The sequence below is a fragment of the Hemiscyllium ocellatum genome, chromosome 2, assembly GCF_020745735.1.
Source record: "Hemiscyllium ocellatum isolate sHemOce1 chromosome 2, sHemOce1.pat.X.cur, whole genome shotgun sequence".
NCBI lineage: Eukaryota > Metazoa > Chordata > Chondrichthyes > Orectolobiformes > Hemiscylliidae > Hemiscyllium > Hemiscyllium ocellatum.
In genome coordinates this window covers 46,491,050-46,516,534 of record NC_083402.1, presented here as the reverse complement: position 1 = coordinate 46,516,534, position 25,485 = coordinate 46,491,050, and the positions used below count along the sequence as shown (strand labels likewise).

General features: G+C 38.6%; 1 protein-coding gene across 1 annotated transcript in view; it reads right to left on the bottom strand.

The window, feature by feature from the left end:
• Positions 1 to 16,268, bottom strand: part of LOC132823025 (versican core protein-like) — a 169,092-nt gene extending 152,824 nt beyond the window's left edge. The window contains exons 1-5 of the mRNA XM_060836562.1: positions 15,890 to 16,268; positions 12,893 to 13,067; positions 9,067 to 9,194; positions 2,933 to 3,226; positions 2,165 to 2,166 (exon numbers count right to left, since the gene is read on the bottom strand). Of these exons, the coding sequence (XP_060692545.1) occupies positions 2,165 to 2,166; positions 2,933 to 3,226; positions 9,067 to 9,194; positions 12,893 to 13,067; positions 15,890 to 16,268 (978 nt within the window). The remainder of the gene's footprint in view (positions 1 to 2,164; positions 2,167 to 2,932; positions 3,227 to 9,066; positions 9,195 to 12,892; positions 13,068 to 15,889) is intronic.
• Between the last annotated feature and the right edge of the window lie 9,217 nt (positions 16,269 to 25,485).

Here is a 25,485-nt window from a genome sequence, read left to right as displayed (position 1 = left end):
TAATAATTCACTGCATTAATTATCAAAGGCATGATGGACCAAAAGTCCTTTATGATTCTAAGATTTTGAACTTCTCTATTAAACCTCCACTTAAACTTCTCTGCTTGATGGCAAAAAATCCTAGCTTTTCTTATCTTTCCACGTAGCTAAAGTCACCTATCCTTGGTACTCATGATTTGGAGATGCCGGTGTTGGACTGGGGTGTCCAAAGTTAAAAATCACACAACACCAGGTTATGGTCCAACAGCTTTAATTGGAAGCACACTAGCTTTCGGAGCAACGCTCCTTCATCAGGTGATTGTGGAGGGCTCGATCGTAACACAGAATTTATAGCAAAAATTTGCAGTGTGATGTAACTGAAATTATACATTGAAAAATTGATTGTCTGTTAAGCCTTTTATCTGTTAGAATACAGTGATAGTTTCACTTCTTTCATGTGTAAATCACAAAACCCTTCTTTTTAAAGTTGCTTTCTCGGGTTAGCTGCTAACAATGGTGATAGCTAGACTAGCTATCACCATTGTTAGCAGCTAACCCGAGAATGCAACTTTAAAAAGGGTTTTGTGATTTACACATGAAAGAAGTGAAACTATCACTGTATTCTAACAGATGAAAGCTTAACAGACAATCAATTTTTCAATGTATAATTTCAGTTACATCACACTGCAAATTTTTGCTATAAATTCTGTGTTACGATCGAGCCCTCCACAATCACCTGATGAAGGAGCGTTGCTCCGAAAGCTAGTGTGCTTCCAATTAAAGCTGTTGGACCATAACTTGGTGTTGTGTGATTTTTAACTTTATCCTTGGTACCATTTCATTGAGTCTCCTCTGGACCGTCTCCAAAGTCTTGACTTCCTTCCCAACATCATGATGACCCAGGATTGGATAAAATACTGCAGCTTGAGGCATAGTTAATTTTTTTCATGATTTCAATGATTTATACAGCTTTAGTACTTATTCCAACTCTTAGCAATTATTGATCTTGACACTCCCTGTTATCGGGATAACAAATTAATTGTGGCTACCCAGCTGCTACCTAAACTTTCACCAATCAATTTTGTACTGAGAGGGATTCAATCCAGACCAGGGAAGAATCTGAATGATTGACTCACATTGGGAAGTGCATTTTCCAACTGAGTATTTATAAAACTGCAGGCCATATATAATAACACAAGAGAAGCATTGTGCATGAGCATATTTATTTCCAAACAAGTGAACATTACTTTTTATGAATACTCGCTTGGTCATGCAGAACTTCTCAGTATTGCTGAAAAACACGACATGCTATCAAAGCTTTTATCTTGCACTCATCGGACATAAGAATGCCAAATTTCAAATTGCTCCTTTTTTGAATTAAACAAAAGCATAGAGGATTAGAGTTTCCCCACATTCTCCACAGTAATGCCTTTACCAAAATAAACTTGACAGTCAATCAGAAGCCTACTTTCAGACAGTATAAATTGTTGCTGCTTTTAAATTTGATGTGAGGTGCCAGTGTTGGACTGGGGTGGACAAACTTAAAAATCAGACAACACCAGGTTACAGTCCAACAGGGTTATTTGGAAGTACTAGCTTTCAGACTGCTGCTCCTTCATCAGGTTAAAAAAAAATTGGCATTCTTGCCAAAGTCCTGATGAGTGCAAGGCAAATATGGCTTTGACAACATTCTCTTTTATTCAGCAATATTCCTGCTGCAAGCAACCTTCTCTGATTTGTTTTAATTAGTGTGTCTGTGTGAGTGTGTGACACATGCGCATCTGTGTGTCTTGAGTCAGTGGGTGTGTGCATATATCTCGTAATTATAGAGAGAAAGGGGCAGAAGAGTGATGAGGGAGCATAACAGGCAAAAAAAATACGAAAAGCAGAGACATATAATAAACTGACATGAGACACAGGAAGGCCAGAAAGGTGAAGGAGAGTTAGTGCGACAGGAGAGAAAGACACAATGAAATGGGAGATAATAGATAACAGAAAGCAGAAGAGACAAAATTGCAGACAGAAAATAAAATGGATGGTGTTACACTGAGACAAATCATAGAGTCACAGAGATTCATACAACATGTGAAATTAATTTACTGTTTCTCATGTCTCACATTTGTGTCTGAGTGAAATAATGTGGTTTGAAAGAAGAAGAAATAATATCACAAATTTAAGGCGTAACCCCTTTAGCCACGCCAAAACTGAGTGGGAAGCAATTCTGCCAGCTCCTCGTCACCTAGCGAGTTCCACAAATCTTCAGTGGATGTGGAAAGTGAAACTTTGATCTATCAATTTTAGTTATGTGTATTAAGACATTATACCAATATCTCATACATTATAGATTCTGTCAACTTTCTCCATTGTAACATATGTATTCCTGGCAATCAATTACACACCCATTGATCTCAGTTTTGTCAGTTCCATAACAAAAAGTTTTAAATTACTATCTGCCCACTTTGGAGTTACAGTGGAGGCTTCCTGATACTAACAGGATCTTTCCATTCAAGGTGCAAGCTCAGAGCAGATAGTAGGGACTGGGAAGCACAATGTTTGGGACTGGGAAAAGAATTGTCACCTTTGCATGTGTATGTTTGATGTGACATCTCAATAGTCATATTGCAGAAGGTGTGACTACAATCCCTTTAAAAAATCAGGACATCCTGAACACCACTACCTAAAAACAGTCATGAAAGATAGGGACAATTCCACAATTATTGCACATTTCTAAATTGTATTTTCCTGCATGTTGCATAGCATTCTAAAGGAATTTTATGTTATACTCCCAACATGTGTTTTCATCCACCAGGAATGCAAATCAAGAGATAAAATCTGGTGAGGATCATTGAATATTAGATACATGTTCACAAGGCTAGGTGAAGATAAATTTATACAATTTACTCTCCTATTCCATCAGCTTCTTTTTAGTGCAAATTTCCAGAAATTTATTTACCTCGAAAACAATAGGCATCAAACTTTGAGTTTGCGTCTGGAAATCCAGTCCTATTGTTGAATCGATACTTGGTCCTCACTCCGACAAGACCCCCTCCACACTGACTCCTGGCATGGACAACTGGGTAACGTACGCTACCATCTGCCAGCCAGCCGTAGTCACAGCGATCCAGACCTTGCTTCCATGCAGCATGTAACTGTCCGGTGGTTGCTAACTGTGCATTCCTACGCTTGCACTCCAGCTGTGCTTGAAGAAAGGTCAACTTTCCAGGTGCTGACGCATGGAAGACAAACCCTATTAAATAAAAGAGAAAGACCAGCTTGAGTTAGTAATGACATCCTGAGAAATAACAACTAAAAAAATGCTTACCTGAATTAATAAATTGTTAGAGCATTTTAACCCGTTCCCAAAGCCACTTTCAATAAATTGGTGACAAATACATTATGTTGTCCTCTTTTCCTCTCTGGTTTTATACTTGTACCCAGCAAATAACATGTGAAAGTTAAGAAAAGCTACAGTTATATTTTTCTCTTTATTCTTCACAGTCTCACCAAATAATTCTCCTGAATTCAAGCAATTATTTCTGTCCCTGTGTTGATGTTTAATATGTAGAAGTTAAAACTTCTGTATCTGGAGATCAAAATGGGATCTTTCTATCCCTATATCTTAATACCACAACTTGCAATGCCCATCCTCACCTTGTCATGAGGGGCATATTTACCATTACCATATTTCATCAGTATCCATAAACAACATAAAAAGAAACCCCAACCATTTTCGTTGGTAATGCCTTGAAAACATGGGGAGATTTCCCAATTCCAGCATTTAGTTCATTTGATCACTACGATGCAACACAGACAAAAAAAATACAAACAGGAGAAGATTATGTGCTGATATATTCTTCCTGTCTAATATTCCTCTGATTTGCCCAGATACAGGGAGAGGTAAGTCTGCCCAATATCTGTCATAAGTGTTCATATCTACTTTTACTTTGCTTTTTGCCATCTGCCTGTCATAACCCTCCTTTAGGATGAAGCACCAATGACTTTCCAAAACTGTAATTTGCCTTGTTCTTAGTCAACGAGAATGTGCTTACAGAGCAACATCATATGAAGAGATCTATTAAGGCTTTGGTACTTTATCAGAAACTTTTATGAAGGCAATACCCTAACCTGTCTTTCTCTATGCAATTGTTGACAGTATCTTTCATTTTTTTGGCTTTTGTTGTAGATTTTAATCATTTTAACAATTTTTTCGTATGCATTGAGGAAATATTTGTTTTATTAGCCTATCACCATCAACTCTCTCTAATTTTAGTAAAGATCTTGGCACTTCATTTCCAAATTGTTTGCAACAAAGGCCTGAAACTAAATAAACATGAGACAAAATTCAACTCAACTTATTGTGATTGAATTTTTTTTTAAATCCAGTAGTTTCGATACTGGGTTGTTGAACTGAAAGGCCAGGTTTATGCCTGAGTGCTAGTTAAAAAAAAATTCCCACTAGTGACTGAAGTAGATAACCATAAGTTCTTGACAGCTCTGAAACTTACATTCACTTCATCCCTGCCACAGGACAATTACTATGCTGGACTGAAACTGTATTTAACCTATAACATCATAATCCCCAAGGAACAGTACAAATACTGTAAGAAAACCTCTGCTGAAATAACATTTGATTTATGGGAGAGGAGTGAAGTTGACTTGTAACTAGATCTTAAGGAGGCAGCATAGAACAAAGAGATTCAAATAATAAAACTTAAAACAAATGCAGAAAGTAACCTGCTGTGTTTGAGACAAATCTCAAACTTTGAAGCCACAACTAATTAATGATAACAATCTTGTTATTCCAATCATCAAAGGAGTCAAATATTTCAAGGAAATCTGTCATCCAATTCAGACAGCAAATATATCCATTCAAATGTGGGCTCGGCTGTATGACCTCATTATTTTCACCAATAGTACCAATTATTACTGAACCATGCACCTCATTTATTAGAAGTGATAACCATCATTTAACTTTTAGAAACTCAACTTTAATCCTTAGCACCTACAGGGAAAGTATAATCCTTTCATTTTTTTTAAAAAATCTCTTTTCTTGAGGTTTTAGCTCATGCCACTAGTATTGCAGTCATATCAGGTACATCACAGCAATGACATTCTTTAAAAGTGAGGTCGGGCAGTGATGGAAGGTTGTTCAATTTATAAGATCCTCAAAGGCAAGTTCAGTTTTGTATTTAGCTTATTGACAGTCTGGGCTGAGAATAGCACAAAGTTGGGATGAAATCAAAATCTTCTAAGCTTACATAAGCATTTTAATGCATAGGTAACTTGCTAAAACATGTTGCGTAACATTCCCTTGCAATCCCAAGCATAAACCATTGACCTTTGATGTACACTTTCATTAATTGATTTTTTTTAACATATATTATAAATACTTTCGAAAACATCCTGATTCAAAACAAAATAAGATATTATTATTGCTTCATTAGGATTTCTCACTTTGAAAACCTACGCTCAGTTGAACCAGCACAGTCTGCAATTCAAAACACAGAATAACAAATGCTTGACCTTATTCTTTCATTTTCCACATGCTGTTAACAGCAGGAGATATAATGCTTTGCAACTTTATAATGAACCTTTCCTTAATTTGTGTGCAATGGATTCATTAAAATTTGAATTTTATTTGGCAAAGGCACAATCTATGAGGAAATATCATTTTGGGGCAAATATTAGAGTTTGGACAATGTTACAAACTAATTTGTAAACTAATCAGTAAAGAATGTAAAATTTTGAAAGTCAAGGTTAAAAAGGTTCACCAATATATGGTGAATGTCCCTTGCCTCTTCATCCATACCAATATTAACAAGTATTTGATCCTGGTTCTAATAGCAAATGCAAAATTCACTCAGGTGGCCCCATGTCTGCTGAAACTTCTCTGGACCCTCTGTTTCACTAAACTAACATAGCAAATGAAAACAGAAAACATGACAATGTTTTAACTTGCTGCCAACAATGGACTGTATGTTGACACTGACTGAGAGGGTGAGAGAGGGAGACCCCTTTCCCTTATTTCAGGATGCAATTTGTATTTGAAATTATCTCAAGTATTTCCCAAGTGTACATATAGCACCACTTTATGTGGGGCTTGATTTGAAGAATGTCTGGCTTTCTCCGCTAATACATCAGTGAAATTATCTAGTGAGTAATTGAGCTATATACAAAACAAGAAACTCACAGGTTTTTTTTTCAATTTAGCATGTCGTGCCAAGTTAACTGATCCCTGCTGCAAGAACATAAGGGTGCTACAATTTGTAATGCTACCCTGGGGGTTAAGGGAAAGAAAAGTCAACCCAAGATTTTTGCTCTTGATCATTATTGAGTAACCCTTGCTAGCAACATGACAGCATATAAGGCTAAAATAAGACTTGGCCATGTGGTCAAATATCTTCTGACACTTATTTTTAAGGCTCACACATAAATGCTACTGTCTACTATAAGTGGATTTATGGAACCTGTGGAATCAAACAACTAGACTTTGTGGGCGGCACGGTGGCACAGTGGTTAGCACTGCTGCCTCACAGCGCCTGAGACCCGGGTTCAATTCCCGACTCAGGCGACAGACTGTGTGGAGTTTGCACGTTCTTCCCGTGTCTGCGTGGGTTTCCTCCGGGTGCTCCGGTTTCCTCCCACAGTCACAAAGATGTGCGGGTCAGGTGAATTGGCCATGCTAAATTGCCCGTAGTGTTAGGTAAAGGGGTAAATGTAGGGGTATGGGTGGGTTGCGCTTTGGCGGGTCGGTGTGGACTTGTTGGGCCGAAGGGCCTGTTTCCACACTGTAAATAATCTAATCTAATCTAGACTTATTTGTGCTCCTTGACATTACTTGGTGAATATTAGTACTGTGGACCAATGGAAGAAATTTTTTCATGAAATATTACTCATTAAAGTAGCAACTTTTGAATCAAATGAGTACCCACTTCAGGAATTCCAGACTTCAAAGTTACTAATTAACACAGATGGCCAACCGTGAACAACCCCCTAACAGTAAATATAATTGAGAAAAGGTTTTTTTTGAGAAATGTCAGTTTTGTAATGTTTCATTTCACAGAAGCAAAGAATCTAGATGATCCATTGCTTTCACATTGTGATTTTTGCTTATATTAATTCCTCAAATCATAAAACTAATATGTGCTCAGTTTCATTGAACTGAAGATTTAACACCAACCAAAACAGGACATGAAAGGGGTGTTGCCATTTACAAACAATACTGTGACAGGCTAGCTGAAATAAAGCCCTTTTTCTTGTCAAAAACTCTAATGAGTACATAAACATAGCTAACATGGGATACTTTTAAGATTCAAAAATTGTTTTTTGTTTTTATTCCCTCAATTTCCCTGTAAGGTTTTATTTAAAAGATTATATCCCTCATCAGTTGCAATTAGCAGCCAAAGCAATTTCATCACAGTGATCATGAAGTAAGCTGTGGCCTAGATTGCTGGTTTTAATTTACTTGCAACTTGATGCAATAACAAATAACAAATGGCACACACAATTCTGCTAAATCAGCTTACTGGGCAGAATGAGTGGCCAAATCAATAGCTTGCAACGGAATCCAGAATATTTTAGTTTAATCAATATCTTTACGAGAACAAAATTTAATGAATGACTGAGTTTATATAACAACAAACTATGATTATGCACACCAGGTTCTTAGCCATCCTCATTTAACTAGCAGTGATCCACACGACTTTCTGACATTTGGATAATGTGTGTCAGAGAGTCCTGCTTGACTGGTATTATTTTAAGGAGCTTCATGAAATGAAACCAGAATTGGAAGATCAGAATCAGTAAAGAATGGGATGAGAACGAGGGGAATAGAGCAGAATGGGGATAGGTTGTGTAAAAACAAAACCAAAGGTTCTTTTAAATTATAGGAATGCAGCTGACACCCATTCCCCTGGTGTTGTCTCTATAAACTGTTGTTCTTCAAACTTTCCATTGTAATTCGGATGCCCGTTTCAGGAATATAAATGTAAAAGACCACTCTCCTGTATTTTCATTTACCAGGGGATTCATACCCTTGCCAGCAAGGCAAGCAAATAGATGTCTGATGCCCAAAAAGAGACAGGTGCCAACAGCTCATCTCCGTTATTTAAATGATTCCTGATGCTCAAAAGAGCAAAAATTAGAACTATAGAACTACAGAAATGATCCATCAGAGAAGGGGACCATTCAGCCAGACTGACCCAAAGACACCCAGATGCTCTTTCTAATTCCATCTTCTCTTGCCCTAGTCCTGCAGCTTATAGCACTAAAGGTACAGATCCAGGTACTTTATGAAAGAGTTTAGGGTCTCTGCCTCCACCACTAACTCAGACAATGAAGTCCAGACAGCCACTACCCTCTGCATAAAAACATTTTTCCTCACATTCCCTCGAATCCCTCTTCCACTTCACTTGGATCTATCGCTTCTGGTTTTAGAACTCCCCATTAATGGAAACAGGTTCCTCCTGTTTACTCTATCGTTACCCCTCACAATTTTATATATCTCAATCATGTCACCCCTCAGCCTTCTCTGATTCAAGGAAAATAATCCCAACCTCTACAATGTCTCCTCGTGGCTACAATTTTCCAGCTCTGGCAACATTCTAGTAAATCTTCTCTGCACTCTCTCCTGAGAAATTATGTCCTTAAATTTGTTTTATGGGCAGAATTCCCTCCATAATGGCACAGCGACTTCAGCAGTTCAAGAAGATAGCTCACCACCACATTTTCAAGCGCAAATAGCAGCAGTCAATAAATGCTGGTCAGCCAGTGATGTTTACCTCCCAGAAATGCATAAATGAAACCAGAGAGGTGTGCTGTATCAGTGTAGTACTGCAGAACACTGAAGACATCTTTCAACTGAGGAGCTAATTTAAGGCCCTCTCTGACTGTTATGATGGGTGGAAAAGTTTCCCATTTCATAGCGAAGAAAATGACTCCAAAAATACATCCACTGAGCCCAAATAAATCTCTATCCCATTGACAGTACCAAACCTTCTAGTACTTTTCTGAAGTATTACCTTAAGTTTTCCAATAAGAAGACAATGTTATTATTGAAAAGGTTCAGTTATCCTAGAGGCTTCTTACCATGTATGTCTCCCACATAACAGTAAACATCATATGTCTCATTGGGATCTCGTATTCCATAAGTCCTGACACCTGGTTGTCCCCTTTTATCTGCATAGCAGCCAGGTCTTGGTTTGGTGATTGGGTATCTAAAAAGCAAAAAAACAAAAAAAAATCACTGTAGTCAGTGAATAACTGAATAACAAACTTCATCAACAGAACTCCGTAAACGAAGTCTCATTCTTTTCCCTTTGGTTTTCCAATTGCAGATGGTACTGGAAAAGCTGCATTATTGTTTAATACCACTTACCCTGAGAAGGTAGTAGAATATTTTATTGAATAACAATTGCTGAAGAGAATATAAGGTTCTCACAGAATTGCTTAGGAAATCAGGTAGCGGTGCGAGATTCTTTTTTTTAAGGGTATAAGTGTAACAATTGGCTTTTCACAACATTCCAGCAATATGTATGCTTTTGTTGGCAGACTTGGCTAGAATTATCAGATTAATTCAGATTGTACAGGTTCCGATGGTGAGAATTGGACTCATGGAATGGAATCTTGCTGCCCCCATGGAGATGGGGTTGCAGATGGACCCTTCAAATCCTCCAATGGTGCAATGGGTTAGCTCCTCAAGCATTCCCATCTTCAGAAACAGGAGATGCCCTCACTGTTCTCTATATGTTTCAGCTCTCAAGTCCTTTGTTAGGCCTCTAGTTTCTGGAGTTTATCCATCTTTATTAATTGAATGGCAACTGCCTCCATGGACATGGAATTGGCTGTTTCCTTTAGGATCACAATGTTGTGCAGTCAGCAGTCAGATCCAGAAGCAGGTACTGATTCCGATGGTATCTCTTGAACCTTATGATACCATCAGAATCAGTACTCGGTTTTGGTCTCAATATAACATAGAACAGTACAGCCCTTTGGCCCTTGACCTTGTGCTGACCTTTTATTCTACTCTAAGATCAGACTAACCTACATACCTTTCATTGTACTATCTTCCATGTGCCTCTCCAAGAGTCGCTTAAATGTACCTAATGTATCTGACTGTACTACCACTGCTGGCAGTACATTCCACCATCACCCTCTATTCACCTTAAAATTATGTTCCCTCATGATAGACATTTTCACTATGGGAAAAAGTCTCTGACTATCCATTCTATCTATGTCTCTCATTACCTTGTACATCTCGATCAAGTCATCTCTCACCCTTCTTTGCTCCAATGAGAAAAATCATAACTCATTCAAACTTTCTTCATAAAACAATCCAGGCAGCTTCCTGGTAAATTTCCTCTGCACCCTCTCTAAAGCTTCCACATCTTCCCTACAATGAAGCAACCAGACCTGAACACAATATTCCAAGTGTGGTCTAACCAGGACTCTATAGACCTGCAGCATAACCTTGCAGCTCTTAAATTCAATCCCCCTGCTAATGAAAGCCAACACACCACATGCCTTCTTAACAACGCTATCAACTTGGGTGGCAACTTTGAGGGATCTGTAGACATGGACCTCAAGATCCCTCCGTTCCCTCACATTGCCAAGAATCCTGCCATTGACCCTGTATTCTACATTCAAATTTGACCTTCCAAAGTGAATTACTTCACACTTATCCAAGCTGAACTTCATCTGCCACTTATCAGCCCAGTTCTGCATTCTGTCAATGTCTCATTGTGACGTGCAACAGGCCTCCACACTAGAAGAAATAATCAAGAGGTGGTAGGACTCCATCTTGCCTTTCTCAGTTATTGCTTACTATTCTACTCACAATGCTACCATATTGAAATAACACTGTGTGATAATGTGAAGTCTTATAAATTGTCTCAATAGAGAGGTGAAAAGTAGAGCTAAGATATAGATATACATCAATAATGGCCCAAACAATCTACAATCTCAATTAAATCATCACATGGAGGCATAAAGCTTTCTTTTGAAGGATGAAAGTGAAGCTAGCATTTATATAATGCCTTTCCCATATTCAGGATGTTCCAAAGCATCTTACAGCTAATAAACCACTTTGAAAGTGTAATTGCTATTTTACAATCAAACCTAAAGCTCTTCATTAAAATGTCATTTTTTTTTACATCAATCTTAATAGTCAGACAGTCTTTGGTTAATTTCTCAATTAATAGACAGCATCTTCATCAGTGCAACACTCGTTTAGTAGTACGCTGAAGTAGCACCCTAAATAAGAATGTAAGGACATAGATAATCAAAGTCAGAATAGGTTATTTTGTCCCTCAAACTTCCTCAAGCATTCAATAAGATCATGACTACTGTTTTATTGCCATTTGCTTGCAAAATCTGTATTCCTTTGTTTACACAGTAGTAGTTGGCAACATTGATAGCACTTTGAGATCATATATTGGACATGAAACACTTTTATGCCCTGAGAACTGACAGAAAATGATAATTAACTTTTCCACTCTGAATTTGAAATACCTGTATGGATGTTCCTATGACGACAGTGAGCCACCTTTTGGTGGGAATTGTGAGCTGCTATTGAGTCTATTGACTCCAATTTTCACCAGCTTTATTTTCACAGGCAGTTTCTTTCTATCACAACATCATCACCACCATAAAATCAGTACCATCACAGCTACTGAATGAAGATGTTTGGATTGAAATGGAGAACCACAAGCACATCATTACATTGTGTGCATATCGTTAAACAAGACCTTATATCCTCAATCTGTTTCTGGTGAGAAAATAAATAACCTCTTCCAAATTCAGGTTTTATTACACCGCTAATTTGAAGGCACCTTCTAATTGCAAAGCAGACAGTTGCGTAGAAGGATTGGCAGAATCATCAAAGCAGTAGCTAACATTGTTTTCTCAGTGCACAGCTCTTAACATGAGAAATAACTGGTTGAATTGAAGTTGTAGAGACAATCCATCATTTTAACTGTTATAAATGCAATAGGGGCAATTAAACTTTATGTGCCAATATAAAGGCAAAGGAAGTGGCTCCAATTCAAAGCCCACAAGCAGATAGTCAAGCTTCCTTAATCAGGATTCCAACAGTACAGAGTTCACATGTGTTCTCAACCACAACAACAACTTGCATTGATAAAGCATTTTTAATTTAGTAAAATGCCTAAAGGTACTCCATAGAATTAGAGAATAATAAGGGTACAGCAGAAGATCATTCAGCCCATTGTGTCCACATTAGTTCTTTGTCAGTGCAACTCAGAGATAGACCTGCAGCCCCAACTTTTGCCCTTAATCTTGCAAATTGTTTTCTTTTTGTGTTCCTATCTAATTTGCTTTCAAACTGAACGTGCCTCTCTCACACCTTTTGGGCAATGTATTCCAGATCTTAGCCATTGGTTGTTTTTCCAATTCACATTAAATCGGTGTCTTCTGGATCTTGATCTTTTCACTAATGAGAAAAACTTCTCTCTGTCTCCTCTGTCTAAGCCTCTCATGATCTTGAACATGTCTACTGAATCTATTCTGTAAGGAGAACAATTGCAGCATCTCCAAAGGATTCATGCAACTAAAACCCATCACCTCTGGAATCACCTCTCCAAAATCTTCACATTCTTCCAAACATATGAGGACCAGAACTGGACCCAATACTCTAGTTGAGGCTAAATCAGAGTTCAACATAACTTCCTTGCTTTTGTACTCTATGCCTCTACTCAAGAGTCCAGGATCCAATATGCCCTTCTTAATCACTTTATTAACCTGCCTTACCATTTCAATGATTTATGCAATCTCTGTTATTGCACTCCATTTGTATTGCATCTTCTCATTCTTCCTACTATTTAATACTAAATAGCTAATCTGTCATTTGCCAATTTACAACAAACACCAGTTTTGTACGCAGTAATCAATCACTTACCTGACACTTCGATCAGAAAGCCAGCCAGCATCACAGTGATCAAACCCATCTTCATACGAGGATTGAAGCTGTTCTGGGGTTGCAATGGTGGCACTGTTATCCTGACATACTTGTTTGGCCATCTCGAAGTTCAGTGCATATCTGCTTGCTGCTGCCCGATAGTGGAATATTACACCTGAGGATGGAATGGCACCTCTCAGTAAATATATTATAGGTATGGGTGCATTTATTTTCTTCTCTTCCCTTCCCTTCTGAAGGTAGTAATCCTTGCTAGCGTATACAGTCACAGTTACCACAGTTCAGTAACCTCTCATTGAATTGTTCATTAGCACAGCATGTCATTGAGTCAAGATAATGAGACCAGCCTTTCTCTACTTTAAGAAAAAACATTGTATGGACCACCATAGAAATCTGAATGTGGATTGTGCAATTTGCCTTTGTAGTTAACTAACATCTATCCATCACCTTGAGGCTACTCATTAATATTGAACACTTGGACAAGAAATGTCACAAGAAAACAGAGGTAATTAGCGAAAGAAATAAATATAGTCTAGTCTTCTTTCTTTACTTATCTCTTCACTCATATTAGTCTGCAGGTTTTCGCAGTACTCTGCTCTTTCTTTTAGTGTTATTACATGCTGTCTTTCTGGCCACCCACTGTTGCTATAGAAGCATTGATGAAACTTTTGAGCATTGGAAAACCAAAAGCAGATACATAATCACATGTTTTGGAGGTGGTAACTGCCATTATTGGGTGGCAGTGAGGGCGTTCAGTAGCTACACAAATCGCATCCACCAATTCAACACGTGGAGCTGAATAGATTAGGCAAAGATTAGATATAGCACACAATAGGCAAATGTGTAGACCTACACTGTTATCAGGAGGGTGGTGACAATGCACATACACATTATATGGGGTTTGTGCAACTCACCATGCCTTGTGAGGAGCTCCTGCTACCTGCTGTTTATCAAACAAAGGTTCAGCTTCATAGGTTATTGCAGCCTGTCTGCCTTGGAGCTAAGTAGTCAGAATCCCTTTGTGTTGTGTGCTGTGCAGTAGAAAGTCAGAATGGTTAACTCCGTGTGGCAGACTTAGTAATCTGATACCTGATCCAAGCAGAAACCTGGAGAGCCTGTCTTTGGGGCTGGGATTCTCTTCAACAGCATCTAAATAAGTTTGCAGGCAAAGGCTCTGACAAATACCGGGATGCATGCCATTGTCTGAGATTACAGAAGCTATTTGTAATCTTAATGTCTTATTTGATCGAGAGGTCAGTTTTTGATGTTACTTCTCCCTCACAAACTGTCTGCTTTGAGCTTTGAGTTTATGTCTGTCCCTATCTCAATCCCTTTGCTACTGAAACCCTTATTTAAATCTTTGTCACCTTCAGACTATGTTACTTAAATAAATTCAGAAAATACTAGAAATACACAGCAGGTCTGGTACTATCTGTGGAGAACGAAACAGGAGTTACTGTTTCATGCTGCCAGACCTGCTGAGTACTTCCACTTTCTAGCATGTTCAGTTTTTATTTCGGATTTCCAGCTTCTGCAGATTTTGCTTGCCTGGCCAGTTTACTTGGCAGTTTATGATCCTAATTCCCACACAACACTGTTGACAGTATCCCCTACAATACCACATGCTGCACATCGCACACATTTCTGCTCTCCAATCAAACTTGGTTCCCAGAATCCCATGCCTCACATTTAATACTCATGTATTTATGGTTAAATGTCAAGCTCCTCTGTAACTCATTAACCACCTTGTTTCATTGCTTTATTCTTGTGATTAAAATCTGATTGAAGATTTGTAGCTCGGGTATCCGTTGTTGTGGTTCTGCTCGCCGAGCTGGAAGGTTTTGCTGCAAACGTTTCGTTCCCTGGCTAGATTCTTGTGAATCTAGCTATTGAAGAACCTTTCTTCCTGGCCCCACATTTTGTTACAGTGCTTTTGTTTTGTATATTTTTTTTGGATTTTTTAAACTGAGCTTCTCTACTTGTAAAGCTTACATCTTCCTTTTAAATTTCTCCTTAACATCTATATCTTCATCTTTCCTCATCTCTCTCTTTTGGTTTATAACAGTGAATTATGGCTGTAATAATAAGTATCCCTGACTATGCCATGCAATTGTTGTGTGAATACTGGCACAATATTTATATTTCCATCCTTTCTTCCAGTTATACAGTTTCCACTTAGTAAAACTGTACTTTAAAATTGAAGAAAATTTAATTTTCTTCTTCCCCCAAACTGGATTACAGCAATTTCCAACTTGTCTTTCTTTTTCTTCAACTTTTATGCACTTATGATTAGCTGAACTAATATCCAATGAAACCATGAGGAATCATTTATTTGCTAGCAGATTAAACAGAGGAAGGTTTGCATTTATATAGCATCCTGTCACAAATCCCAGAAGTGTTTCAAAGTACTTCAGAGGCAATTGTTTATATTGAACTGTGGTGGCTGCTGTTACAATGCTAACCAAGGTGTCTTTTTCCCTGTATCCAGCAAGATTTCACAAGCAGCAAATAGTTTTTGGCTGAGGGAGAACATTGGCACGATGAGGATTTCCTGCTCCTCTTTGATTATGTTACTGAGATCTAAACATCACAATAAAACAGACAGGATCTTCGGCTACTGTGTCATCAAAAGAATCGTTCAATAGGGTGTCTGTCAATACTAGTGTAATGCCAGTCAGATTATGTACTTGTATCCTGGGTTGACTTGATAAGAAAAGACACTGTGACAAATTATATAAGCCTGTATGTCTGGGTCAAATAATGGTACATTCAATTAAATGAGAGACTTCTAAACCAAATAAAATGAAACCTAAGCAGTTTTACAGACCCATTTCTGCAGTAGGATCTACATACAAACACTAAATCTGTAACTAAAGATCTGCGATCAATAGAAGAAGATGTCAGTCTAATAGTCATTTGGCTAGTGTCAATGTCACTGCAATCCATGAGCTGAAAATCACTTGACATGTCGAAACTTACCAGTAACATCTAATGAGACAGTGTCTTGCTCATCTTCGATGCCAATCATTACCTCACAGCGGTAAAGACCAGTATCACTTGCTCGCAGTCGGCAAATGGTTAGTGTTGCATCACTCAGACTCTCCGGATGCTTGGGCACTGCAACTCGACCATCATAGTCAGCAGCAATTTTTATCACACCATTCTGCGCCACCAGAATTAAGGTTTCTTTCTTGATCCTTCCATCTTTTCCTTCCTCTATTTTTGTCCACTTAATCCGAGGAAACTCCTGGAAAGAATGGTTGGATGGTGAAGGTGTGGCCAGCATTGAATAGTGACATGGAAGAGAGACAAAGCTAGAAAGGGAGCCTTTCACATAGGAACTCCTCTTAATCTTCATTCTCATCATCTTCCCACTATCGTGTGCTAAGGACAAAGAAAGAAAGAGTTGTCATTTGTGAATTAGGAACAGGTGGACTTTACAAAATCACTCTATGTAACATTTAACTTGAAAGAGAAGCCAGCCACATTTGGGTTCACCTTCACTCAATTGGAAATATTACTTTTAGGTTTCTGTCATTTGAAACCTGTCAGTGAAATGGATACAGGAGCTGCCAGTTCCTCAGGCTTAGTGGCTGTTTGATCAGTTTTGCTGGCCAGAAAGAGAAGGAGTACTTCTCCGGGCCTCTCGTTAGAGGTCTTTGATGTTCACCAACAGCAAACACCAGGGTTCTTTACTCCCATATTGATTGCTGTTTCCATCACCACCATTTGCCAGAGACTGACCCCAGGAATACGCAGCGAAACCCTGCTGTTGCTAGTGTCCATTGTCCCAAACAAGCCGTTCATTGGCTAAAGTGCCATGCAGGAAGCTAAGGAATATTAACAAAGTTCTATTGTCCACAGTATCCAATCTGGTTCTTCAGCATTTCCGAACAGCACCCTACCCTCCTCACCTCCCCATGATTAACAGTGACAAAATGTTTGTAGCACCTGCATTGCATTTCCTCCCAAACTTATGCAGATGACCTAGAAAGTGCAAAAATAGCACCTAGAGTCTTCTATGAGTATGCAATGAGGATAACTGGGCTGCTTCTCAGCTGTACATCATTGGCAGATGGAAGAACAATTCTAGTGCACTAGTTCTAATAATGGTCTCTATGAGGAACATGCAGCTCTCAATGCCAGTTATGGTATTAGATCTTCATTTTATTAGATTTTAAAATATCTAATATTGTTTCACCTAAGCACTTGAATATTGCTCCTTTTAGAATATTGAAATTATGCAGTTTTCCAACAACTATATTCTGGCTAATACCGTTATCTTTGAAGTTGTAAAATTATGTACACACACGGGCTCATGTAATACTTAACTTGCAGACTACTTTAGAACATTTAAGGGCAATAAAATTACTCTTGTACACATTGAGATATACAGCACAGAGACAAACCCTCCAGTCCAACTTATCCATGCCGACCAGATATCCCCAAGCAATCTAGTCACACCTGCCAGCACCCGGCCCATATCCCTTCAAACCCTTTTTTATTCATATACCCATCCAGATGTCTCTTGAATTTTGCAATCATACTAGTCTCCACCACTTCTTCTAGCAACTCATTCCATACACGTACCACCCTCTGCATGAAAGTCGCCCCTTAGGTCTCTTTTATATATTTCTCCTCTTACCCTACACCTATGCCTTCTAGTTCTGGATGATCCCACCCCAGTGAAGAGATTTTGTTTATTTATCCAATCCATGCCCTCATGATTTTATAAACCTCTGAAAGGTCACTCCTCAGCCTCCCACACTACAGGGAAAACAGCACCAGCCTATTCAACTTCTCCCTAAAGCTCAAATCCTCCAACCCTGGCAAGATTCTTGTAAATCTTTTCTGAACCATTTCAAGTTTCACAACATCTTTCAGGTAGGAAGGAGACCAGAATTGCACACAATATTCCAACAGTGACCTGACCAATGTCCTGTACAGCCGCAACATTATCTCCCAACTCCTGTACTCAATACTTTGACCAATAAAGGAAAGCATACCAAATGCCTTCTTCACTATCCTATCTACCTGTGACTCCACTTTTAAGGAGTTATGAACCTGCACTCCAAGATCTCTTTGTTCAACGACAGCCCCTAGGACCTTACCATTAAGAGTATAAGTCCTGCTAAGATTTGCTTTCCCAAAATGCAGCACCTCATATTTATCTGAATTAAATTCCATCTGCCACTTCACAGCTCATTGGCCCATCTGATCAAGATCCTGTTGTAATCTGAGGTAACCTTCTTCGCTGACAACTACACCTCCAATTTTGCTGTCATCTGCAAACTTACTAACTATACCTCTGATGCTCACATCCAAATCATTTATGTAAATGACAAAAAGTAGTGGACTCAGCACAAATCCTTGTGGCACTCCACTGGTCACAGGCCTTCAGTCTGAAAAATAACCCTCCACCACCACCCTCTGTCTTCTACCTTTGAGCCAGTTCTGTATCCAAATTGTGAGTTCTCCCTGTATTCCATGAGATCTAACCTTGCTAACCAGTCTCCCATGGAGAATCTTGTCGAATGCCTTACTGAGGTCCATAATAATCACATCCACCACTCTGCCCTCATCAAACCTCTTTGTTACTTCTTCAAAAAACTCAATCAAATTTGTGAGACATGCTTTCCCATGCACAAAGCCATGTTGACTATTCCTAATCAGTACTTGCCTTTCCAAATACATATACATCCTGTCCCTCAGGATTCCCTCCAACATCTTGGCCCACCACTGACGTCAGGCTCACTGGTCTATAGTTCCCTGGTTTGTCCTGACCACCCTTCTTAAACATTGGCACCACATTAGCCAATCTCCAGTCTTCTGGCACCTCACTTGTGATGATCGATGATACAAATATCTCAGCAAGGTGCCCAGCAATCACTTCCCTAACTTGCAATAATGATCTTTTACATTTCATGCAGGCAATGTAGAAACATAGGATGGTGCAAGAGGTAATGTTATCTTACCTGAGTGTACTGACGATACTTTTGTCAACGTGGAACATATCCACAAGATATGCATTAAATGTAATATCATTTTGACCTAAAAAGGAAAGAAAACACATTGCCAATCAAATTGCACAGTAGTCTCCACTAAATAATTAACATTAAAACAGAGGAACATTCTACATCATTTAAATTCTAGAAAAATATTCATAGCTACATGATTTACTTCTGCCTGCAACTGAGTATGCTGTTTGAGTACCTGCTTTCTAGGAATGAAGAGCTGAAAGTGATCAGCACTTACACTACACTCAAACTCTCAAGATTACATGCAGTAAATTAAGTGTAGAACTATTTAATCATAGAAGTCAAGTAGCTGAACTACAGAGTAAAAGATAAATCAGAACCTGATAGAAATGGGAAACAGTTGAATACACTTGAAAAGCACTTCACTGAAATTGCCATAGTCAAGCAATTTATTCATAATTAGTTTAAATACTGAAAGATTGTAGGTAAAGAAAAGGCATTCCTCATGTCAAGAGAATACAGCAGGTTTCCAGTGTAGCTACCCTGACGACAACAGTGCGATATCAATAAGTTAGAAGTTGCAAGTATTAAGGCAACAAAAATTATAGGCTATATAATCAGAGAATGTTCAAGCAAAGGAAAGAAAAGGTGAACTGAATTGTACATACTTAACAATTGACTGAGCAGCAATGTATTTAGATTTCTATCAAAATGAAGATGATAAGACAAATGATGGAGTTGACCCTCAGACAACGTGTGCTCGACCTAAATAATTTTCAACACAATCATCAAAAATCAAACAAATCATGCAGGATTTCTATGTATTTTGTGTAAACATTCCAGCTTTCACTTCCAATCTACTCAAGAATTGGGCAGCTTCCGAGTCTGTGGAAGAGTCACTCAACCCGAAATGTTAACTTTGATTTCTCGCCATAGATTCTACTCAGATCTGCTGAGGTTCCCCAGCAATTCCCCTTTTTGTCCCTTGTCGGGAATACTGACTATGAAACGTATTGCTGTCCTTTGTTGGATCAAACTCATGGAATCCTTTCCTAACAGCACTGACTGTACTTAAACCACATGAACTGCACTGTTAAGAAGGCAGCTCATACTCACCTTCTCAAGAGCAATTAAGGGAAAATAATAAATACTGCTCTTGCCACTGACACTCATACTCCAAAAATTATTAAGAAAAAGTCCACATTGAGATAGCTGATCTCACGATTGCTAATTGCAACTTCTGCCCCAGCACCCCCACCCCACCTGAGACAGTACTTTTATCCAATGTTAAGTTCTTTGAAGTGGTTTATAGTCTTCACGTAGAGGCTAGTTGCACTTTCTAGTGTCGAAATTAAAATGTTGAAATTGAGGAACAAGATAATTCAGAGGTCTTAAGAGTAAATAAGAAGACTCAGGAGCAATAGTCAGGTGAGAGAGAGAAAGGATTGCATTTGTTGTTGGCTGGTTTATTTAAATATTTTGCTTGAGAAGGCGAAAGCTAAATGCCCCTCAGACTAAACTAGCTCCAACACTGTCCTGGGATAACAAGTTCTCAATTCACAACCCTAACCAATCTATAACTCAATATGCAAGCTACGATCTGAATATCCCCGGGGCAGCAAGGAAAAGAAGATTACTCCAAATGACTGATTATATCAGTTCTGTATGTTATCACAGACTCCCTACAGTATGGAAGGCAGGCTATTCAGTCTAATGGGTCCACACCAACCCTCTGAAGATCATCCCACCCATACCAACCCCCTGACCCTATTTCCCATGGCGAATCCACCTAACATTCACATCCCTGGATACTATGGATAATTTGCCATGGCGAATCCACCTGACCTGCATGTCTTTGGACTGTGGGAGGAAACCGGAGCACTTAGATGAAACCCACACAGACAATGGGACAATGTGCAAACTCCACACAGTCAGTCACCTGAGGGTGTGAGGCAGCAATGATAACCACTAAGCCACTTTGCCTCCGTTATAGTACTATAAGGCAAAACTGGCAAAACCTCTTTTGGCCATGGGCCAAGATGACTGATACAGCCACGTTTGCAAGGAACTCCTGAGAATGGGACTATAAGTATGGAAAATATGGTAAATTACGAGATGTTAACATCTATTCTATAGTGATGTAATTGTTTTTTTTAACTGCAGCAATGTTGAACCAGGTGTTATTTGCAAACCATGAATTTTATTCCCAGTATTTAGGGTTTGAACTTTAAGAATCACCATATGGTTAGGTTAATTTATCAATTTTACATCGTAGTCTAAGCAAATAGTGAGACAAGCAAACTTAAAAGAACACTTTTTCTAATTAGTAGACACTATACATAGAATGATGCAATGCAAAACTAGAAAGACATTAACTATTTTGACAGATATATTTCTTAAATCTCATTTATTTTGAATAAACAAGTCATTTGCTCATAAAATGTTAGCTGCATAGTTATTTAAATGAAAGCAATAGCATGAATGTTTCACCTTAAAAACAGAAAGAAAGCAAATGACATTTGCTAGAGACTTGTCTATAAACCTCAAAAGCCACATTCTCAAGGGAAGACAGACAAAATTAAAGGCTTTGTAGACTGTTTCATTCTGACATGAATCCAATAAAAACTTGCATTTATGTATTACCTTTAATGTGGCAGAGGATTCTAGATTTTTAACAAATTGGGAATTGGATGCTAAGTCACAACAACAGAAAGCACAGTTGAAAAGGTGGGATTTTGAGGCTGTTTTTAAAAGCCTTAGGAGAATTATCCAGCATGTTGACTTTAGAGATGAAAGGTGACAGAAAATATTAATTAAAAGATTGGAGAGTGAAAACTGGGTTACAGAACGAGGTGAAAATGTGTTGCTGGAAATGCGCAGCAGGTCAGGCAGCATCCAAGGAGCAGGAGAACTGATGTTTCTTCAGGAATCCTGAAGAAAGGCTCATGCCTGAAACGTCGATTCTCCTGCTTCTTGGGTGCTGCCTGACCTGCTGTGCTTTTCCAGCAACACATTTTCAGCTCTGATCTCCAGCATCTGCAGTCCTCACTTTCTCCTTACAGAATGAGGGGCATGCTCAGAATCAGGGTGAAGTAAAAAAGGATTGATTTTTAATTCAGACTTCTAGCATCAACAGTATTTTGTTTGATTGAATGAAACAAGGACAGGTAATGAACCATAAATTCCACACAGTAACTTGATAATGTGAAAACTCCATATACCTTGACTGCCATTTTCATATTTTACAAACACTGGTAAAGCATTTATAGCTAGCTGTTTTTGATTTCTTTGTTCTGTAGGAATAATTTTAGTAGCAAAGTTAAATACATTCTGATGATTCTAATACCAAAACAAATGGAAGTAAACTGTTTTACCACATGGGCATTGCTCTTCTTACATTATTAAAAATCTCTGACAGGAGATTAGACATGAAAAAAACTCTCCTGTCAGAACTTGTAACGGGACTTAAAGGGATCAATTGAGGTTTCCTTCTAATGTGCAGTTTACCTGCTCCAAACTCGAAAATCTGAGAATTCTTTCAAGATGGAACTAATTCAAAGCACACATTTAAAATGTGTATGTGACACCATTTCCAGTGTGTCATGCATGTCATTATACAATATCAGAACAGCTGTATAATCTTTCATGGAGGGAAAGATTTAGCAGAAACATTTAAACGTAAATAAGATTCAAATCTTTGGCTTCTTCAACCCTTAGCAGCCCCAACTTCTGCCCTCACCTCCATTTCATACAATTAAAAAGATGGGCATGACTAGGCTTGCACAGTCTTGTGCACTGGTGTACAATTCCTATCATCTGTAAGTGACAAAATGAATACTATTTCTCATCCCACCTGTCAGCACTGCTCCCTGTTCATAATGCCCCAGTAGTGATGCATTTTTAGTGGCTCAGTATTGTCATGATAGATTTGCAGATCAAAACGGTGGATAGAGGGGAGGTGTCTGTCTTTGTGTTTTGATGGAAGAACATCTGTGAAGGGGAGAAATGTAAGGAAAAAGAAATGTATTGAGAGAAATAGATGGATCTGACAGGGTTTGGAGAAGTAATGATATTGATATTTTGTTCCAAAAGAATAATTCCAAATACCACTTTTTTTAGATTAAGAATCCATTAATTGTTATATAAGAATGAGCCAGAAGTATTGATAATGAAAAAACTCAAGATTTTCCAGGTTAATATGCTCTTGGACCCCTATAATAAATATCCAGTAGTGAGTATAAGGTGGGATGCCATAATTCAGGATTCTCTTAAAGTTAACATGCAGTTTCAGATTTGCTACAATACAACAGCAGGGATGTACAGCTAAGGCGGTATAAGCCTCTGGTCAGACTGCATTTGGAATATTTTGAGCGGTTTTAGGCCTCATATCTAAGGACAGATGTGCTGGCTTTGGAGGGGGTCCCAAGGAGGTTTACAAGAATAATCCTGGGAATGAAGGACTTGCTGTATGTGGAGTAGTTAATGACTCTGGGTCTGTACACAATGTAGTTTAGAAAATTACAGAATACTGAGAGGCTTGAATAGCATGGACATTTTAAACTTGGTGCCTTCTCCACACTTGTAACATAATGATAAAACAGTCGTAACAATGTATTTGTATCACGTTGAAGGCTGAGGGATGACCTTATAGAGGTATACAAAATCATGAGGGACATGGATAGGATAAATAGACAACTTTTCCCTGGGGTCGGGGAGTCCAGAACTAGAGGGCATAGGTTTAGGGTGAGAGAGGAAAGATATAAAAGAGACCTAAGGGCAACTTTTTTCACGCAGAGGGTGGTACGTGTTTGGAATGAGCTGCCAGAGGGTGTGGTGGAAGCTGGTACAATTGCAACATTTAAGAAGCATTTGGATGGGTATATGAATAGGAAGGGTTTGAGGGATATGGGTCGGGTGCTGGCAGGTGGGACTAGATTGGGTTGGGATATCTGGTCGGCATGGACAGATTGGACCGAAGGGTGTCTTTCCATGCTGTATATCTCTATGACTCTATGACTTCAATAATGACAAAGTCAATTCTTATACCAGGTCAGTGAATGATAATATTAATGATTGACATGCTTCCAAAGCTAAAACAAAGAACATAAATTGTTTTAATTTATGAGCACCACTTTTCTTGCAGCATTGAAGATCGCCAACATAAAGGTAGACATTAGACATAGTTCTGACAAAAAGTCATCGACCAGAAGCATGAACTCTGTTTCTCTATCACAGAGGTTGCCAGCTTCAACAAGTATTTCCAGTATTTTGATTTCTATAATGATAGTGAGCTCAGCACCTCAATTGGATCTGCATATATCTCCAAAAATGCTGTGCATTGAAAGTCAGTCAATGTGCTCGACAAAGGGTCCATTGTAAAGGTATATACAGAACAGGAGCTGAGTTTGTCTCCCAGGTGCATTAATACCCCACACTAGTGAAGGTACATATGTAATTCCTTATTCACCTCAACAACCCAGTTCTTTGCAGGTTTATATGTTTCCATGTTCATATGAAAGTTAATTTTTGATTATCTGGAAGCCCTGAAGTTACTCTTTCTGGTATCAAATATTGGTGTCCTCTGGGGGAAACTGCTGAAGTATAAGATAATAGCTCTGAAGGGTTAATATTCATGTTACATTATGTCTATCCACTCTATTGATGTCACACAGTTTGTGGGTGAAGACAGGGAGTTCCAATCTAGTTTTCAAAGGGAACAGAAGTATCTCTACCATCTCCCTCATTTCTTGTTATTATGTCTATTAAGCTTTACTTATTGCTATTGTGTATAACAAACCTTCTCCTTTTCTCGTAACAGTGTCTCTTCAGTAGTCATTTGAGAAAATACCACAAGTGCAATATCTGTGTTGTTTGGTGTAATGTTTGAGAGTAATAGCATTGATGCTGGATCACAGAACAAACTTAATGTTAAAAACTTTCCACTGATTTTTTTTAAAAATTCATTCACGGGAATGTGGCATTCACTTGTTAGACTAGCATTTACTGCTCATCCCTAATTCTGCTTGAGTAGATGGTAGGAGCTGCCTTCCAATGCTGAAGGAATGGCAATTTAGTTCCAAAGTCAAGATGGTGTGTGAGCTATGTTGCTGTGTTGGTGGAAAATGTTGATTTTGATGGATGGGCTCTTTGTCCTGGATGATGTCAAGGACCTTGAGTGCTGTTGGAGCTGCAACCACTCAAGAAAGTAAAGAGTATTCCATAACACTCCTGATATGTGCCTTGTCAATGGTGAACAGGCTCAAGTGAAGACTAGAGTTACCCAATGAAGAATTTCTTGGTGTGACCTACCGTCACAACATTTACATGGCTGCTCCAGTTCAGTTCCTGGTCAATGGTAGCCCCCAGGATGTTGATATTGCGGTATTACAAAAATAGTGTCATTGAATATCAAGAGACAATTCTGTTCTGAAGAAGGGTCACTGGACCTGAAACATTACCTCTGATTTTTCTCCATAGATGCTGTCAGACCTGCTGACTTTTCCAGCAATTTCAGCTTTTGTTCCTGATTTTCAGCATTCGTAGTTCTGGTTTTTCATCAAGAGTCAATTGTTGGGATTCTTTCTTGCTGCAGATGGT